Source organism: Hylobates moloch, unplaced genomic scaffold (assembly GCF_009828535.3).
Source record: "Hylobates moloch isolate HMO894 unplaced genomic scaffold, HMol_V3 SCAFFOLD_16, whole genome shotgun sequence".
NCBI classification, from domain to species: Eukaryota; Metazoa; Chordata; class Mammalia; order Primates; family Hylobatidae; genus Hylobates; species Hylobates moloch.
Genome location: NW_026652291.1, coordinates 58,788,923 through 58,810,873, shown reverse-complemented (window position 1 = coordinate 58,810,873; position 21,951 = coordinate 58,788,923). Strand labels below are relative to the sequence as shown.

Here is a 21,951-nt window from a genome sequence, read left to right as displayed (position 1 = left end):
GTGTTCAATTTAGTGGGCATTGTGATACCAGAAAAAGTGAGACACCGAGCCAGAAATAAGAGAAAGCTACATTCTGTTGGTTTTTATCTAGCTACATCCATATTGAGGATGAAGTCTGCTGATATGTCAGTACCTATTCGGTATTAAATAATGATGAGTACGTGCCAGGATCATGCTAGGTGCTTCACATGCATTATTTCAAACATATTGATGGATCTGTGTATTCAGTGCATTTTACCTAGCCCGTTTCCTTAAATGTCCATTGGTAAAACATTAAAAACGGTGAAATACACACAAGTGCTGGATACAAGGAGTGGCACAAGTCATAGCCCTAAAAACTGAGCAACTTTTTAAAGATATTATAAAGAAGATAGACTTGAAGGATAGTCCAATCAACCCATGTGTTACTGCCTACATGATAAAAGCTCACCTGAGACAGCTCTAAGGACAAATGAGCAATTAGACTAACACTTATAAAGCAGTGGCAGGGGTCCTGGGGAGTAGAAGGAGATCAAAGAGTGAAATAATAAAGGGTAATTCTGATCATGAATTATATGAGGAAGAATTAGCTTCCACTTTGATGGTGATGATGATGATGATGATAATGATGATAACGAGTACAAAGTGAAAAACTAAACACCAACTCTCTCCATAAGGTATTTCGGAAAGTAAACATCTGTTTTTAAACAAAATTTTTAATCTTAGAAACAAACTGTGGTTTGTTTGCATGCCATTAGAGGAATACCAAATAGCATCATTGTCATTTTTAAGGAAACAAACCACTGAACTTAGGTCACCAAACTACTCTCCCTGTTAGAATGATACAATCATTCAAAGAGATGGTAATATGCACACGTATGTTTGTTGCGGCACTATTCACAATAGCAAAGACTTGGAACCAACCCAAATGTCCAACAACGATAGACTGGATTAAGAAAATGTGGCACATATACACCATGGAATACTATGCAGCCATAAAAAATGATGAGTTCATGTCCTTTATAGGGACATGGATGAAACTGGAAAACATCATTCTCAGTAAACTATCGCGAGGACAAAAAACCAAACACCGCATGTTCTCACTCATAGGTGGGAATTGAACAATGAGAACTCATGGACACAGGAAGGGGAACATCACACTCTGGGGACTGTTGTGGGTTGGGGGGATGGGGGAGGGACAGCATTAGGAGATATACCTATTGCTAAATGACGAGTTAATGGGTGCAGCAAACCAACATGGCACATGGATACATATGTAACAAACCTGCACATTGTGCACATGTACCCTAAAACCTAAAGTATAATAATAAAAAATAAAAAATAAAAATAAAGAGATGGTAATATAAAGGCAATTCAGGCACAGAAGTGGATACCACTATGTACCTCTCCAGCAAGTTCTCCAACTGGCGTCTCAGTATGAGTGATGTACCATTCTTACTAGCAAAAGACACCCTGACTTCTGGCTTGGCAAATAATTCCAAATCAGCCCTGACCTCCTTATCTGCTCCTGAAAGATTTAATAAATCCCAATATCATCAGTGCTGAAAGAAACCTTAACATACAATGTTAGAAATATGTAACTTTCCCTTTAAAATGCTGTGAAAAATAGAAAAAAAAATGGGACAAATGAAAACATTCAGCACTTCAAGGAGGAAGAAAGAATGAGAGGAAAAGAGCATAAGTGACTGAAGAAACAAATTATTTCTAGGACAGAAGAAAAAATAAATTTCTAGAAAATTTAAAACTTCCTACATGTAAGAAACTATTTAAAGGGTAACACCTGAGTTCAGAAAAAAACTGCCTTTCACCACAGATATATGGGACGATTATAGGAGAAATAAAATGCTGGCTTCTAAAATCACTCACAAGATCATTAAAAAAATTTATTTTTATAAGACTGGGGAAATGTGAAACATTCAGGTTAGAATATACTATTAAATTAAAATACAAGTCTGTGTGATCCTAATTTTTTTTCCTCACTGCCTCTTTGATCAGGTCTTTATTCAAAAGAAGCTTTTCAAAATGATTTGACTTTTATGGAATAATCAAATTTAAGAGTTTATGCAGCAGGCTGCTTTTCCTCCGTAGTAGATTTCTTTTCTGCCGGCTTCTTTTCAGCTGCTGGTTTCTTGGTAGCTGCTGCCTTTTTTCCCACCAGAGGTTTCTTCTGCTTCTTAACACCAGCAATGGCCTTCTTTCCTTTCTTACCTACCACAGGCTTCTTGCCTACAACTCCCTTCTCATCTGATTTGGCTTCTAGTGCTGCTGCCGCCTTATCTACCCAGAGCTTGTTATTCCTGGCCTAGCGAAGAATGGTGTTCCGGCGCGTGATCTGTGCGTATGGGTTTAGCTTCAACATGATTCTCAGACTTTTCAGTGGGTTCTTTAGTGCGATGAATCTTCTTGCATGGTGCTCGAAGGGCTCTCTGGATCTCTGGGCTTTTTAAGATGCTGCTAAGGTCCGTATTGATCATCTTGTGCATGGGAAGATTGTAGTTACTCTTGAGGGAAGCAGCTTTATGCCAAGTGCCATAACATTCATCTAACTTCCAGAAAGCACTTTGAATCCAAATGCAGAAACGTCCCACATGCCCACCAGGAGCAAGTTTCAAAATGTTCGGTTTGCTTATATTAAGCATAGTAATTCCAGGGATATTTCTGAAGGCCTTGACGATACCATTATCCTCATTATAGATGATGCGGGGCCCCTGCGCTGGATACGGTGATGGTTTCTCATTTTTCCCTTGCTGGATCTCATTTGCTGAGAGGCATAGACCTTTTTGATACCATTCCAGGCTTTAAGTTTCTTAAGAAGCAAAACAGCCTCCTTGGTCTTCTTGTAGCCTTCAACTTTATCTTCGACTATCAAAGGAAGTTCAGGACCTTCCTCAATACGATGACCCTTAGACATAACCAGTGCTGGTAAGGCTGAGGCAGCCAGGGCAGAAGAGATGGCATATTGTTTTAGGGTTGTATTCACTCTACTATGCCAATGGAGCCAGGTTTTGGTTGGTGCAAACATTCGACCTCCAGGACACACGTTTCCAAAAGCTCCCTGGCCAGAATGGTGATTCCCACCACCTCGAACTCTGGGAATTCAAGATGCAGCTCTGCCAGTACTCCAAGACTCAACACTGGTTTGATGACCTGCTAATTCACTGACAGCATAGAGCTGTCTGTTGTTTTTGCACAAGTTGATGTGAACAAAGTTCACAATATCTGGTCAAAAAAGAGCCTTGAATACGGCAGACAAAGTGACATTTTTGCCAGATGACTCTCCCTTCTCAGAGTACGCTGACATCAGTGGGTGAGCACATGCCATGGCAGAGAAGAGGAAAGAGCCACTGCTCCTCTCACCCCAGCTGCTGCCACAGGAAAGGCGATCCTAATTTTTTTTAATGAAGAAGGAATACTAAATGTTAGCTATGAATTATCTGTATGATAGGATTATAAGACATTTTGATTTTCTATTTTATAATTTCCTGTTTTTTCCTATACCGTGCAGTTAATATATTTATAGTTAGAAAAAGTTAATAAATACTAATGTTAAAAGATAAGAGACTCCATCAAGGAGAGGATTCTCTGACACTGACACCAAGATGTCCTTGGTAGGGGAGAAATCATTCAGATGACTTTATGGCACCCATAAAGTCAACCCTGAGACCAGGATATCAACTAAGAAATCATTAACTCCCAAGAAGAGTTTAATCAAAATGTTCTGAAAATTATTAAGTCATTTTGAAACTGGCCTTTTAGGATGTTTTGTAATGTCCATACATTAAAAATACAATACAGCAAAATCCCTGACTTAAAGGCAAAGGAAATAGAGTGCGGCTTTAGTCCCAGGTGCAGGTTTGGGTACAGGGTACAGGTGCCTGAGAAGCAATGTGTACTCTCTGCACAGAAGTAGATAGCTGAGTCCCCAGTCTGGGTGTCTGCAATGCGCAGAGACAGGTGTTTATCCTTCTTATTCAATAGAACAGTGAGTCTTTGGTCTTGTTTCAGGTCCATATTTGAAACAATATATGTCAGCAACTGGAGACCTGCTCCAGGTTCTTGCTTATACCAATATAAGTAGGTGGAGGAGCCGTCCGTGTAAGTGCAGTTTATAACTGAGCTGTCTCCCTCTCGGACACTCAGGAAAAGACTCTGCTCCACATCCTGGCCTCTATTCATACCTGTGCAAAAGGAAAAGTCAGACAAGATCATCAGGTCATCATTCTCTAGAGTTTGCTTTTTTATTTTTTTCACTGTAGTAACTTCAGGCATTCTGGAAAAGACCAGATGAGTCTCCTCCTCAGACTTCTAATGAATATTTACTAAACACTCTGTTCCCCAAAAGCTCTCGACTCACAGTCTAGCTGCAGCCACAAAAACAGGAATAAAGATCCAGTAAGTGTCTTCATTGTTCTCCCCACTGGGACCTGCAATCTCCAGCCAAGAGAGCTATATTATCAAGTATCTCTTCCTTTCCTCCAAAGCACTGTGGTTTCTTAAACTGTCCACAGAGTTATCTGCTTCTGTCGTCAGCCTACTCACAGAAGTCAACCAAAAGGATCCTTTCGTACATTCTACATGAGCAGAGAAGCTCTGCCACCTTGTGGTCAGATCCCCAAACGCTAAACCAATTATCCTGTAACTGTGGGAGATTCTGGCACATAAAACAGCAGAAGGCCAAATAAAGTAAATTCCAAGTGTACCTCCAGTCAGAAATTATGTGGATTAGCAGACAGAAAAAGTGCAAACGTAGGTTTTAGAATTCCATTTTATCTTCTCAGCACACTACTGAGTCATGTTAAATATATTTGAAGAAGTTAGAGGTTTTTCATGTTTATTAACGACAGTCTATTTGAAAGTAAGAAAATGCTATGATTCAGTCTACAAAGCTACTGAGGAGTAAAACGTTTCCTCCTTATCCCTGTACTATTTTTTGAATTGGCCAGAAAATCAATCAGCCAAATTAACCATCCTGTTTCAGCACTCACAGAGGAAAACTCTTTCTGAAGGTAGCATTTAAGCACAAAAATTGGAGTAAGACAGGTTCACTAAATATATCAGATGCATGCTATTTCAGGCTCTGCTCCTCCAAGCCTGGTCTTGTTCCTGTTCTTGCCATTCCCAGGAAATTGACAGTGCCACAGGTCAAAACATGAGTGTTGTTTTCTTCAAAATGACTAAATTATACAATAAAAGATAGAAGGAGGGCTTCTCCTTTCTCATAGAGAAAGGCTTCCATGAGTTAATAATACTGGTCTAATGAAAGGGAAGAGTTTAGCCTATAGATTGTGATGAAAAATCTGACATGCACTCTGAAATATTTTCCTCTGGAAGAACAGATCATCTGAAATTACGGATATGTGGCTTACTTATTGCAAAGTATTGACATAAAAGAGGAAACATCTCAGGAAACATCAGGCTACAGATTGAGATAATGTAAACAAATGTACATCTTTTTCAAGTGTATTCTTATTCCTATTGTCAGAATGAGTGGCTTGTCCTCAAATGTGATCACTGAATAATGAGCTGTAGTAGAATTTCCCCTCCTGTTACCCTGGGCACTGCTAACTCAGATTTCAGACCCAAAAACTTTTCCCTCGACTTTATTGTCTATTGCTAAAATCATTGTTTAGATATTCCCCTGTGATAAAGTCCTTCAGTACTTTAAATTCTCTATCCAAACCCTACATCATCTATTTTAATTTCTTCGGTCTTTCTGATTCATTCCTGTAATAATAAATATAAGTAAGCATAAAACCAATGCCTGTTAGTAGCATAATATATGTAGGAAACTGACAATGGCAAATTTACTCCCCATCCAGGGAAACTTGGTCTGACTGTTTTTCACAAGTTGAAGTCCCTCCCGTGTGCTTTGACTTAGTAGATCTCCAAGCAATGTAGAAAATTAATCTAGTTCCTCATCTACATGGCATAACCAATATATCTCGAGTGTGATTATGCAGAATCACTTTCCTAAAATACAAAGATATGTACATATTACAAAATGTATGTAGATTTATATACATTAAATGTATTTATTTAAAGTTTTCATTTAAATTGTTTTATCCTTTTACTCATTCATCATAAATGTAATTCTCAGATCCTTTACCGTATTTCTTAGTTGCATTTTCCTTGAACTTTTCTTAACACTTTAGGTCAATATCTGTCCTTTGGATACATAGCATGCAGAGTTGAAAATACTAGTCTTTAGGTGGTCTGCTTCTGTTCCGCCTATTTACTGTAACACTACTCACAATTATGGCCTGGAAAAATTTCTACCCCTATGATTTTTTCATAAAATATTGCCTTATTGTCAAAAACAATGGCATGGAATAGCTCTATTTTCTAGTACTGACATGGATTTCACTATGCATAAGCAATGTTCATTTTGCTCCCAATTTATCTACTTTTTCTTTTCCCTTGGTCATTTTTTCTTTCACTCTGTATGTGATGCACATTATATTTATAAATACAGGATAATGAGTATAATTTGTTATTAATAATACAAAATAGAAAGTACATCTGAGTGATGAGGCTAGTTATAAACAGTCCTTGGCCTATTCTTACTTATGTCAGAGATTTAATTACTGATTTCCTTGTAGTATGAGAGTGGCTGACCCTAGCTTTCCTATTCTTTTCAAAATTCTGAACATGTATTGTCTGGTTGGCATAGATCAATGGTCATATACGTGGTTAGGGGCCAGATAGTGTATGCCCATGCTGTGGGACAGTGTCTCCCCGCTGGCACGCCAATGTAAGACCATAATAACTTGGCACACAGTATTCAGTGAATGTCTTTTCAGTTAAATCGGATCCCAGAATTTCAGAGCTATTAGGACCCTTAGGATTCTGTAGTCCACAGTTTGTCAATATTGGCACTAACATTGGTACAAAATAATTCTTGTTTGGAAGCTCTCCTGTCCATTTTAGGATGTTTAGAGCATCTCTGACCTCTCTCCACTAAATGCCAGTTTCAACTCTCTGTAAGACAATAAAAAATATCTCCAGATATTCCAAAATATCCCCTGAAGGACAAAACTGCTCTCATAGGGAAACCACTGTTCTAGCCCAATCTCGCTCACAAATAAAAGAATTGAATCTAAGGTAAGTTTAGAGTCTCAACAAAATAAAACAATTAACTAGTTTAAAAAAAAAAAAAAACCTAGAACTTGAAAAAAATATTTTCCCCACTTCCCTTCATCATTCTGTTTACTTCCCCACTTCAGGACCACATTGCTGAACAAAAAGGTACAAATTCAGGAACTGTGCTAAAATGCAAATCTTGAATCAACAGGACTGGGGTTTGGCCTAAGACTCTGCATTTCTAACAAATTCCAAAGTGATGCTGATGCTGATGATTCAATGTGGATGACTACAGATGGGGCTGGACTGCCCTCCTTCTATTTTCTGTTTTGTGTTGGGTTAGAATTAATTCTTCATTAAATGTTCTATTCAACTCACCTTTGAAGCTACCTGAGCCTAGAATTTTTCTGTGAAATTTTAAGGGGTTTTTTGTTTGTTTTGGTTGGTTGGTTGTTTTTGAGACAGAGTTTCGATCTTGTTGCCCAGGCTGGAATGCAATGGTACAATCTCAGCTCACCTGCAACCTCCACCTCCCGGATTCAAGCGATTCTCCTGCCTCAGCCTCCCGAGTAGTTGGGATTACAGGCATGTGCCACCACACCCAGCTAATTTTGCATTTTTAGTAGAAATGGGGTTTCTCCGTGTTGGTCAGGCTGGTCTCAAACTCCCAACCTCAGGTGATCCGCCCACCTCAGCCTCCCAAAGTGCCAGGATTACAAGCGTGAGCCACCGCGCCCAGGCTATATTTTATCATTTTTTTAATTCAAAATATCTTCTAACTTTCCTCGCAGTTTCTTCTTTTATCAATGGGTGACTTAGAAGTATATTGCTTAATTTGCAAATATCTGGGGATTTTCTACTGTATACCTTGTTACTGACTTCTAAATTAATTATATTGTGATGAGAAAACTGTAGGATTCTAATCCTTTCAAATCTATTGAGACTGTTTTACATCTAAAAATATGGTCTGTTTGATGAACGTTCTATGTGCACTTGAAAAGAATGTATATAGTGCACTTGGTGGGTATAGTGCTCTATAAATGTCAATTAGATCTAGTTGATTGTTCCAGCCTTGTATATTTTTACTGACTTTCTGTCTGCTTGTTCTACCAATTACTAGAGAAGAGCATCACAGTCTCCAACTCTGATTACAGATTTGCCTATTTCTCCTTTAATTCTGTGAATTTTATTTCATATATTTTATAACTCTGCTATCAGTACATAAACATTTAGAGAATATTATCTCTTCTTGATCAAATGACCCTCTGTTTATTATTAAATAACCCTTTTATCTCATAACACCCCTCATTTTCAAATATTCTTTAATATTAATAGAGACACATAGCTTTCTTATGGTTGCTATTCGCATGGCATATGTTGCCTCTTACTTTCAACTTATCTTTGTCTTTAAATTACATTTTTTGTGAATGACATACAACTGTGTCTTTTTGTCTGGTTTGAGAATATCTCCCTTTTATTTGAAATGTTTATGCTATTTACATTTAATGTAATTATTTTTATTTGGTTTGAATCTACAATCATAATGCCTTTTCTATGTTTTTCCTCTAGTCTTTGTTAATATGCCCTTTATTCTTCCTTATTTTGATTTATTTGAGAAGTTTTTATACTTGTCCATTCTGTTTCCCCCATTGGCTATTAGCTAAACCTTTTTGCTTTTGTTTTTTAATTGTTTATCTACAGATTATCATATGCATCCTCAGTTTATCAGATTCTCTCTTGAATTAATATTATACTACTTCATACATAATGCAAGAATCTTACAACAGTTTAATCCTACGCCCCTTCAGTTTTTTGTGTTATTGCTGTTGATTTTATTTATATATGTTATTAATGGTATAATACATTGTTATTATTTTTGCATTTGTCAGTTGCATTTTGAAAAACTTAGAAAAGTAATCTCTTTTTAATGTTTCCACATAGTTACTATTTTTAATGTTCTTTATTACTTCCTTGGGTCATAAATTCCATCTGATATCATTTCCCTTCAGTCAACAAACCACCTAACAAAAATACTTTATAATTTTTGAAGTATGAGTCTGCTGATAACATACACTGTCAGCATTAATTTATTGTTAAATGTCCTCGTTCTAGGGTATAGACCTATTTGTAGGGTATACCCTTTTGTCCCAGAGTATTGTCCTTATTTCTAGGGCGTGGTACTTCTTGGTTTTCATTAGAAAGCCTAAGGTTTTACCAAACCTCTTTCACTTGGCAGCAGTTGCATTTAAAATTCTATTGCCCTAGTTCAGGGTAACTGCTAAAATCTTTTCTCTCAGCCATCTGGCTGTTGTTTTCTACTTACTTTCTTAGAGTCTTGTCTTATGCATGCACAACTCAAGAATCAACCAAGGGATAGTTTTGTTTTTTTTAACTTGTATAAATTTAGGAGCTACAAGTGCATTTCTTATACATGAATATGAAGTCTAGGTTTTTAGTATAGCCATCACCTGAATAATGCACATTGTACCTATTAAGTAATTTCTCATCTCTTACCCCAATCCCACTCTCTCACCCTTCAGACTCTCCAGTGTCTATTATGCACTCTCTGTGTCCATGTGTACACATTATTTAGTTCCCACTTATAAGTGAGAACATACAGTATTTTCTGTTTCTGAGTTGTTTCACTTAAGATAATGGCTTCCAGTTCTATCTATGTTGCTGCAAAAGACATGATTTCATTCTTTTTATGGCTGAATAGTATTCTATTGTGTCTATATACTACATTTTCTTTATCCCACAATTAGGTTGATTCCGTATCTTTGCTATTGTGAATACTTCTGCGATAAACATGTGTAGGTATCTTTTTGATATGATTTCCTCTTCTTTGAATAACACTCAGTAGTGAGATTGCTGGATCAAATAGTGGTTATATTCTTACTGCTTTGAGATATCTCCATACTGTTTTCCACAGAGGTCATCCTAATTTACATTCCACCAACATTATATAAGCATTCCCTTTTCTCTGCATCCTCGCCAATGTCTGGTTTTTTTTGTTTTTTTTTTTGACGTTTTAATAATAGCCATTCTGACTGGTGTAAGATGGTATCTCATTAGTTTTAATTTGCATTTCTCTAAAGATTAATGATGCTGTGCATTTTTTCATATGCTTGTTGCCATTTCTATGTCTTCTTTTAAACAATTATTCACGTCCTTTACTCACTTTTTTATGGTGTTTAAGAAGTGAGTAAAGGACACAAATAATTTATTTATATATAAAATATATATAATGTGAATAAACTTTATATTATATATATATATATATTTGGGGTTTTTTTTTTGGAGACAGGGTCTCATATATCACCAGGCTGAAATGCAATGGCACCATCATGGCTCACTGCAGCCTGGACCTCCCAGGCTCAGTTGTACTTTCTGCCTCAGCCTCCTGAGTAGCTGAGGATACAGGCACACACCACCACGCCTGGCTAATTTTTCTATGTTTAGTACAGGCAGGGTGTTACCACGTTGCCCAGACTGGTCTCGAATTCCTGGGCTCAACCAATCCACCCGCCTGGTCCTCCCGAAGTGCTGGGATTGCAGGCATGAGCCACCGCACCCAGCTGGGTTATTTGTTTTTTGTTATTTTTGCTGAGTTCCTAACTAAGTGTGGCTTTATAAGATTTTGTAACTCCTCACACTGTGGATCCTTCTTTTCCTGGATCCCCCTTTGAATTTCAGCTACTCTGTCAGCACCGAACTCCAAACTCTGACTCCTAAACCCAATAAGACAGCTGCTTTCTGCTTGAGCTTCATTTCCTTGTGCCATACACCACACAGGGACCTCACTCAGTGTGTTTCTGTCCAAGTGACATATCCCCCGCAGTTTATTCTTACATTTTGTCACTGTTTGGAAGCTTCAGACAGCATTTTTAAATTTTTTTCTCATTTGTGTATTTCCCAAATACTCACAGTGTTATTTTATACGTATTATTGACAAATCATAACATTTTTTTCTTCTTGTTACTTAAAAAACATCCCTCACATAACTTACTTTACCACTTTTTATGCCGTTTACTTGCAAACATCAGTGCCTATTTATGTATATTAAATTTCCATTTGATCAAAGACAGACAATAGGTTGTTTAGAAATCCTAAATTTAAGAGAAATTTGTTTTCAAAGGAAAGATGAAAATTTAAGGTAATTATGTGTTTCCATAGTCATCTCTTTTTACAAGCTCCTTAAAACACCTATTAACATATGAATTTTAACATATGCAGAAAGACTCTCTCATTACAAACATCAACAAGTATAAGTGAAATCAAATTTGGAATTTTTATCCAAATATATTACTATTGTCTATACAAATTAAATCTGTTGGAAGAAAGAATTCAGAGTATACTGAGACTGTTTATGACAGTATATTACTTATTTATTTATATTAGGGCATTAGTCATACTTCACAACACCTATGATCTCAATTCTATCAAATTATGAGGGTCATAGATTAAACTATATAGCTGCAGTTTTTAATTAAATAGCTTCTACTACAGTTTAGACAAATTAGCATAATTCTAAGAGCTTATCAAATGGTTTTCAGTTTTACTAATAGCAAATTAGGCTAACTTTGCCACACTGCTAATAAATTCAAAATGGCAAAACAATGTATATATTCAACCTCTTAAATAAAATGCAATGTTTATAAATAACTGTTTTCCAAGGCTGTTGAATTTTGTTTAATATTTTTCTGATCACAAAACCCATTACGGCAGGGATCTTCAACCTCCAGGCCATGGACCAGGCCTGTTAGGAGCCGGGCCGCACAGCAGGAGGTGCGCATCGGGCAAGCGAACATTGCTGCCTGAGCTCCGCCTCCTGTCAGAGCAGCAGTGGCATTAGATTCTCATAGAAGCACAAACCCTACTGTGAACTGTGCATGCGAGGGAGCTACGTTGCCTATTTCTTTTTTTTTTTTTTTTGAGACGGAGTCTCGCCCTGTCGCCCAGGCTGGAGTGCAGTGGCGCAATCTCGGCTCACTGCAAGCTCCGCCTCCCGGGTTCACGCCATTCTCCTGCCTCAGCCTCTCCGAGTAGCTGGGACTACAGAGAGACGGGGTTTCACCTGGTCTCGACTCTGACCTCTGATCCCCCCTCGGCTTCCAATCTGGAATTACCTGACCACTGCCCCTATGAGAATCTAACTAATTCCTGATGAGCTAATGGTTTCATCCCGAAATCATCCTCAATCCCTTGGTCTGTGGAAAAATTGTCTCCCACACAACTAGTCCCTGGTGCCAAAAAGGTTGAGAACTGCAGCATTACAGTACCTCCCACTAAAGAAATTTTGGAAAATGCCCCTGAAAGTGAGGAGCTTCATGGTAAATTCTCCTTTGCCTGCAAGTAACATGACAGCTCAGGAGAGCCACTTCAGTGGTCCCTGCCCTTCAGCAAACACAACTATGACTTGAGGCAACTTTTTCCTATAGAAGTTTAACTTTCTCTCTCCAGATTAGAGAATGCAGTTTGTACTAGGCAGTTTTCCTGGAAGATTAGCAGTAATACTGAGCAGAAAACAATGGCCAAATTAAAGCAGGAAAGTACATAAACTGGGTCCAATACTACTGAAATAAATTATCAAATAATTTTTCAAGTAATTAAATGAGTATGGAATATGTGCACAAATAGTGGTGAGAGGACAGAGAGTCAAGACAGAGACCCAAATTCTTAGAGAAATACGTCATTTCAGATTAGTGAAGACAGGGTACATTGCTAAATAAATATTGGGGAAAAATAAAACTGGGTCACTGCTCCACTCCATATCCTAAAAATAAGTTTATGATTGTCCACAAAGTTTTCATGTATGAAAACAAAGCTACTAACATAATTATAGAAGAAATATAAATTGAAGATTATTTATAATAGCAAGGCAACAAAAGCCTTTTTAAGTGTGATACCAATGCCAGAAACCATTAAGAAAAAAAGTCAATATATAAAATTTCATGAAAATTTTAAATGCAGGAATAAGAACACTAAGGGATTATTTCATTAATCCTTTCCAGTTGAAGTTATTTTCCATCTGTCTCTTCTGACTAATTCTTCTTTTCACACTACAAGCTCCCACCCAAACCCAGAAGTAGTGTAGGAGACACAATCGACCACTCCTTGAAACATTTTCTTGTTTCGCCTTCTGTGACAGCACATCCTATTGGCTTCCCTTCCAATTCACTAATAGACTTCGATCTCCTTTGCTGACTTTTCCTTCGCTATTAAACCTGAACTGACAGTCCAAGGGCTCAGGTTAAGAACCTCTTCTCCATCCACACTCTTTCCCTAAGTGATCTCATTCAATGCATGGCTTGAACACTATCCCATAGGCCAGCTATGTCCTCTGTTAGCTCCAGGCTCAATATGGAACTGCCTGGTCAACAACTACAATTGAATGCCTTATAGATATCTCTAATGTAACATGTCTGAAATAACACTTTTATCTGCCTACTATAATCAAAAATATTTCCTCTCTCAGGATTCCCTATCTCATCTTCCATGTAACTACATAAGCCAAAAACTTAAAAGTCACCATCAACTCCCTTTTTTTCCCCATCTGCCATATACAAATCATCATTAAGATCTATTTTTTACCTCAAAAATATAAGTTAATTCATCCATGTTTCTTCATTCCCACTTCTACCACTTAGTCTATACCTCCATCAGGTCTCACTGGGTCCCCTCCAAGTTCTGTCTTTGTGCCCTAGTCTCTCCCCATGCCAACCCTATGAGCCATTCCCCAAAGCACGAAGAGTGATCCTTCTAAAATATAAATTAGGTAGTCAAATATTTCCCAATACATGTAGAATGAAATCTGAATCTAACCATGATTTACAAGGCTTTGTATTTTCAAATCCATAACTACCTTTTTGACATTATTTCCTATCACTCTCCTTCTCGCTATATTCCGGGAACACCAGCTTCTGTCATAAATGCAGCAAACATGCTCTGCCTAAGGACCATTGTTGCATTTGAAAACTCTTTATTACCCCAGGTCTTAAATGGTTTTGTCATTTTTCTGTCATTCAAGATTCAGCTCAAATGTCACCACTGAATGACCTCCATAACCACCGTGATTCTCCTTCACATTACCCTATTTTGTCTTCCAAATGTCACTTATATTTGGAAATCATTTGTTTGTTTGTTTGTTTGTTTGTTTGTGCTGTCTGCCCACAGAAGAATAAAGCCTCCGTTTGTGCAGAAAACTTATCTGTATTGGAGAATAAGGTACTTCCTCCATTACATCATGGCCTATCACATCATAATACAAAATAAATATTTGCTGAGTAAATGTATTAATGAGTTCCAAATGAAATAATTTTGGCTGTTTCTCTCTCAGAGGAAAAAATCATGGTATGACCCTGGCCTCATTTTTAAAATTTTTTTCTATTTCAATAGCTTTAGGGGTACACGTGGTTTTTGGTTACATAGATGAAGTCTATGGTGGTGAGTTCTAGGATTTTAGTGCACCCATCACCCAAGTAGTGTATATTGTACCAAATAAGTAGTTTCGCATCTCCCATTCCCCTCCCAACATCTCCCCTTCTGAGTCTCCAATGTTCATTATACCACTCTGTATCCCCTTGCATATCCATAGCTTGGCTCCCACTTATACGTGAGAACATGTAATATTTGGCATTTGATTTCTGATCAAATTCCAATTCACTTACAATAATGGCCTGCAGTTCCAGTTTCCTCCAGTTGCTGAGAAAGACATTATTTTATTATTTTTTATGGCTGAATGGTAGTATATGGTATGTATATACCATATTTTCTTTATCCACTCATCAGTAGATGGGCACTTAGGTTACTTCCATATCATTGCAGTTGTGAATTGTGCTGTGATAAACATGCAGGTGTCTTTTTAATATAATGACTTCTTTTCCTTTAGGTAGATAACCAGTAGTGAGATTGCTAGATCTAATGGTAGATCTACTTCTAGTTCTTTGAGAAATCTCAAAGTCAATGTGAAGGAAAGAATTCTAGAGCAGTGAGACAAAAGCATCAGGTAAGCTATATATTGTATTACACTACCACAGCAAGTGGAGGGGCAAAGCTGGCTGGGGGCTGGGTCATGCAAGTCCACAGTATGGCTTTCCACATGCAAGTATAAGCAGTGGCCCTACTGGGATCACAGAACAGTTCCCTGGTTGCTGAAGTAATGTTCCATGGAGGAGCACAGATTCTTCTGCTGCACAGAAGAATCTGAGTGGGAAGCAGAGGGTAGCAGGCAGCAATAAGCTTCATTCAGCTCCCAAGCACCCACAGTGTTCTGCTAACAGGAGCTAGGTGGGTTCCAGCAAGCCTGCACTTAGAACTCAAAACTGCTCAGGCCGTTAAGCCTTCCCGGCCGCTGGGACAGAAACTGTGACTTTCAGGCCACACCCTTCCAAGTCCATCCACGAAGCAGGGGCACCCAGCTCCTGCATCTGTGGTGGTAGTACACTTCCCACTCACCCCTTGGTTCTGGCCAGTGGGGTTTGTCTCACTCAAGATTTTATATTGCAGGCCGAGCATGGTGGCTCACGCCTGTAATCCCATTGCTTTGGGAGCCCGAGGCTGCAGACCGCTTGACCTCAGGAGTTTGAGACCAGCCTGGGCAACATGGTGAGACCCTGTCTCTACAAAAATACAAAAATAATTAGGTGGGTGTGGTAGCTCACCCCTGTGGTCCCAGCTACTTGGGAGGCTGAGGCAGGAGGATTGCTTGAACCTGGGAGGCAGAGGCTGCAGTGAGCCGTGATCGCGCTACTGCACTCTAGCCTGGGTGAGCAAGACTCTATGATATTTAGAGTAATATCATCCTCTCCCCACCACACAGTAAAAATAATATCACAGGGGGAGGTGTACACCACCCCCCATATATTGGGAGTAGTATCATCCTCTCCCCACCTGGATATCAGGAACAATATGAAAGGGGGCTGTACATCTCCTGTGATATTGGCAGTAATATCATAGTCTCTTCACTTAGATATTAGGAACGATATCACAATGGAAGAGTACACCTCCTGTGATATTGGCAGTAATATCACCTTCTTTCTTTTTGGATATTAGGAACAATATCACGGGGAGGGGTTACACCTTCTGCAATATTGGAAGTAACATCATCCTTTTCCTTCTAAATATTAGGAATAATTTCACAAAGAAGGTGTACAACCCTTGAGATATTGGGAGTAATATCATCTCCCCCATGGATATTAGGAACAATATCACATGGGGTGTGTACACCCCCTGCAATTTTAGGAGTAATATCAACCTTTCTTCCTCTGGATATTAGGCACAATATCATAGGCTGGGTGTACACCTTCTGAGATATTGGGAGTAATATCCTCTTCTCTTATTCTGGATATTAGGAACAATGTCACAGGGAATTGTACACTCCCTGCGATATTGGGAGTAACATTATCCCCTCCCCTCTTAGATATAAGGAACAATATCACAGGAAGGGTGTACACCCCTGCAATATTATCCTCTCCCCTGCTGGATATTAGGAGCAATATCACAGGGGGTTATACACCCCATGCAATATTGGTAGTCATATCATCCCCTCCCCTGCTGCATATTAGAAACAATATCACAGGGTTGGTGTACACCCTCTGGAATATTGGGAATAATATCCTCTTCCCCATAAATACTATGAACAATATCATGAAGGGGTGTACACCCCTGTGATCTTGCCAGTAATATCATCCTCTCCTCCCCTGAATATTAAAAACAATATCACAGAGGGGATGTACAGCCCCTGCAATATTGGGAGTCATACTATTTTCCTCCTCTTTAAATATTAGGAACAATATCACAGGGGTGGTATTGGAAGTATATATCTGCAATACTGGAAGTAATATCATCCTCTCTCAACCTGGATATTAGGAACAATATCACAAAGAGGTGTACACCCTTGCGATATTGGAAGTAATATCATCCTCTTCTCTTCTGGATATTAGGAACAATATCACATGGGGGTTGTACACCCCCTGAGATATTGGAGGTAGTACCCTCTCCACTTCTGGATATTAGGAACAATATCACGGGGTGGGGTGTATACCCCCTGCGATATTGGGAGTACTAACATCCTCTCCTCCCCTGGATGTTAGAAACAATATCACGGTGGAGGTGGTGAACATTCCCTGCAATATCGGGAGTAATATTGTCTTCTCCCTCTCTGGATATCAGGAACAATATCACTGTGTGGCTGTACACCTACTGCGATATTGGCAGTAATAGCAGTCTCTCCCCTCTTGGATATTAAGGGGTGGTGTACACCTTATGCGGTATTGGAAGTAATATCATCTGTCCCAAACTGGATATTATAAACAATATCACAGGGAAGGTGTACATCCTCTGCAATATTAAGAGTAATAACATTCTTTCCTTCCCTGGGTATTAGGAACAATATCACAAGACGGGGGTGTACACCCCCTGCAATATTTATTGGGAGTAATATCATCCTTTCCCTCCCTGGATATTAGGAACAAAAGCCCGGGGGTGGGGGCTGTGTACATTCTCTGCGATTTTGGGAGTAATATCATCTTCTCCCCCTCTGGATATAAAGAACAATATCACGGGGATATGTACACCCCCTGCGATGTTGAAAGTAATATCCTCTCCCCCACTGGATATTAGGAAGAATATCACAGGGGGGTGTGTACACCCTCTGCGATATTGGGAGTAGTATCATCCTCTTTTTCCTAGGTATTAAAAACTGTATCACGGGGTGGGGGGTGAACACCCCATGCGATATTGGGGGTAATATCATCCTACCCCCCTGGATATTAGAAACAATATCACAGGGAGAATGTAAATGCCCTGTGATGTTGGGAGTAATATCATTCTCTTTCCCTCTGAATATTAGGAACAATATAACAGGGAAGGTATACACCCTCTTCAATATTAAGGATAATATCACCCTCTCCACATCTTGATATTAGGAACAATATTACAGGGGAGGTGTACAATAACTGTGATATTGAAAGTACTATCATCCTCTCCCCCGCTGGGTATTAGGAACAATATCACGGGGCGGGGGGTGTACACACCCTGCAATATTGGGAGTAATATCTTCTCTCTTTCTGAATATTAGAAAGAATATCACACGGATGGTGTACACCTTCTGCGATATTGGGATTAATATCGTCTCCCACCCTAAATATTAGAAACAATATCACAAAGGAGGTGTACACCCCCTGTGATATTAAGAGTCATATTATCTTCTCCTTCCCTGGATATTAAAAACAATATCATAGGGGGGGTGTAAATGCCCTGCAATATTGGGAGTAATATCATCCTCTCCCCCACTGGATATGAGGAACAATATCACAGGGGATGTGTACACTTTCTGCGATATTGCGAGCAATATCATCCTCTCCCCTTCTGGATATTAGAAACAACATCACAGGGATGTGTACACCCCCCGTGATATTGAAAGTAATGTCATCCTCTCCCCCGCTGGATATAAGGAAGAATATCAAAGGGGGGTGTATGATATTGAAAGTAATATCATCTTCTCCCCCTCTAGATATAAGGAAGGATGTCAAAGGGGGGCGTACACCCTCTGAGATACTGGGGGTAATATTATCCTTCCCCCTGGATATTAAAAACAATATCACAGGGGGATTTACACCACCTGTGATATTGAGAGTCATACAATCCTCTCTCTCCCCGGATATAGAAAACAATATCACGGGGGGAGTGTACACCTCCTATGATATTGGCAGTAATATCGTCCTCTTCCAATTTGGATACAAGGAACGGTATCACGGGGAGGGGTGTACACCCCCTGCAATTTTAAGAGTAATATCACCCTTTCCCCCACCAAGTACTAAAAACAGTATCACAGGGGCGGTTGTACATTCTCTGCAATATTGGGAGTCATATTATCTTCTCTTCCGCTGGATATTAGGAACAATGTCACAGAAAGGGTGTACACCCCTGTGATAAGACTAATATCATCCTCTCCCAGGGTAGATATTAGAAACAATATCACAGGACTGTGTACATCCGCTGGATATTGAAAGTAATATTATCTTCTTTCCTCGTAAATATTAGGAAGAATATCACGGGGTGGGTGTGTTCTTGCTCTGCGATATTGAAAGTAATATGATCCTCTCCCTCCTGGATATTAAACACAGTATCAAAAAGGTGGGTGTAAAGCCCCTGCGATATTGAAAGTAATATCATCCTCCCTTCCACTGGATATGAGGAACAATGTGACAGGGGGCTGTACCCTCCCCTGTGATATTTGGAATAATATCATCCTCTTTCTTCCAGAATATTAGGAACACTATCACAGAAAGGGTGTATATTTCCTGCGATGTTTGAAGTAATACCACCTTCTGCCCCCCTGGATATTAGAACAATATTACAGGGGGGGTATACACTCTCTGCGATATTGGAAGTAATATCATCCTCTTCCCCCCTGGATATTAGGAACAATATCACATGGCAGGTGTACATTTCCTGCAATGTTTGGAGTAATATCATCTTCCCCCTGGATATTAGGAAAAATATCACAGAAGGAGTGTACACAGCTTGCAATATTTGTAATAATATCATCCTCTGCGCCCTGGATATTAGGAACCACACCACAGGGAAGGTGTACACCCCCTGCAATATTGGGAGTAATATCATCCTTTCTAGTCCTGGGTATTGGAAACAATATCACCGGGAGCTGTACACCCTCTGCGATATTTAAAGTAATATTATCCTCTCCTTTCTTAAATATTAAAAACAATATCAGAGGGTGGGTGGACACCACCTGCTATGTTGGAAGTAACATCCTCTCTTCTCCTGGATATTAGAAACATGATCACAAACGGTGTGTACGCCCCCTGCGATATTGGGAGTAATATGATTCTGTCCCTTCCTGGATAGAAGGAACAATATCAGAGGAGGGGTGTACATCTTCTGCGATAAATATCATTTTCTCCGCTCCTAGATATTAGGAAAAATATCACAGAAGGGGTGTACAACCCCTGCCATATTGGAGGTAATGTCAACTTCTCCCTTCCTGGATATTTAAAAAAAAAATCTTAGGGGGATGTACACTCCTGCAACATTAAGAGTAATATCCTCTTCCACCCTTGATATTAAAAACAATATCACAGGTTGTTATACACCCTCTGCAATATTGGGAGTAATGTCATCCTCTTTTCCTCTGGATATTAAAAACAATGTCACAGGGGGGTGTACACTTCCTGTGATATTGGGGGTAGTATCATCCACTCTTGTCCTGGATATTAGAAATAATGTCACAGAAGATGTGTACATCCTCTGCAATACTGGGAGTAATATCATCCTCTCTTTATCTGGATATTAGCAACAATGTCACAGGGAAGGTGTACACCCCCTGCAATATTGGAAGTAATATCATTATTTCCCCTTCTGAATATTATGAACAATATCACAAGGGGGGTGTACACCCCCTGTTATATTGGGAGTAATATTATCTTTTCCTTCCCGGGCTACTAGGAACAATACGATGGGGGTGAGTACATTCCCTGCGATATTGGGAGTAATATTTTTCTCTCCCCCCCTTGGATATTAAAAACAATATCACAGTAGGGGTATACACCTTCTGCGAAATTGGGAGTGATATCCTCCTCTCCCCTTTGTGATATTAGGAACAATATCACAGGGAAAGTGTACACCCTCTGCGATATTAGGAGTAATATCATCCTCTTTTCCACTGGATATTAGGAGCAATATCACGGGGGGGTGTACAGTCCCTGCAATATCTGGAATAATATTCTCCCCCCTTCTGTATATTAGAAACAATATTAGAGTGGGAGTGTACACTCCCTGAGATATTGAAAGTAACATCATCCTCTACCCCCCGAATATTAGGAACAATATCACAAGGGGGGGTGTACACTCCTGCAATATTGAGTGTAACATCATCCTCTCCCTTTCTTGATAATAAGAACAATGTCACAGAGGGGGTGTACACTCCCTGCGATATTGGGAGTAATATGATCCTCTCCCTTCCTGAATATTAGGAACAATATCACAGCGGGGGTGTACACCCTCTGCGATATTGGAAATAATATCATCCTCTGCCCCTGGATACTCGAAACAATATCACAGAAAGGTAACCCCCTACGACATTGAAAGTAATATCATCCTCTTTGCCACTTGATATTGAAAACAATATCAAAAAAGGGGTGTACGACGCCTGCGATATTGCGGTAATATCATCCTCTTCTCCCCTGGATGTTAGAAACAATATCACAGGGGGCGTACACCCCCCGCGATATTGAGAGAAATATCATTCTCTCCCCAACTGGATATTAGGAACAATATCACAGAGGAGGTGTACACCTTGTGCGATATTAGAATATCATCCTCCTTCCCACCCTGGATATTAGGAACAATATCACGGGGGGGGGGGTGTACACCCCCTGCGCTATTGGAAGTAACTTCATCTTCTCCCGCGTTGGATATTAAAAACAGTTTCACGGCAGGGTGTATACAACATGCAATATTTCTCTCCCCCTTGATATTAAAAATAATAGTATAGGCGGAAATATACCCCTGGCGGTATTGGGAGTAATACCATCCTCATTCTTTCTAAATATTAAGAACAATATCACAGGGTGGGTGGAAACCCCTGAATTATTGGGATTAATATAATCTTCTGCCTCCCTGGATATTAGAAACAATATCACATGGGGGGTGTACAACCCCTGCTATATTGAGAGTAATATCATATTCTCCCCTCCACGATATCTGGAACAATACAAGGGAGGGTGTACACCCCCTGCAATGTTGCTAGTGTTATCATCATTTTTGCCCCTATGTATTGGGAACAATATCACGGGGGTGGGGGTGTACACATCCCGCGATATTGGGAGTAACATTATGCTTCCCCATTTG

At 39.3% G+C, this 21,951-nt stretch overlaps 1 pseudogene and 1 gene segment (V, D, J or C); both read right to left on the bottom strand.

Moving 5' to 3' along the window:
- Positions 1-2,059: 2,059 nt before the first annotated feature.
- On the bottom strand, positions 2,060-3,337 carry LOC116484550 (large ribosomal subunit protein uL4-like; annotated as a pseudogene).
- Positions 3,338-3,708: 371 nt separating this feature from the next.
- On the bottom strand, positions 3,709-4,406 carry LOC116484557 (T cell receptor alpha variable 5-like). The segment is given in 2 exon segments: positions 3,709-4,178; positions 4,355-4,406. Coding segments are annotated over 2 exon segments (522 nt in total).
- Between the last annotated feature and the right edge of the window lie 17,545 nt (positions 4,407-21,951).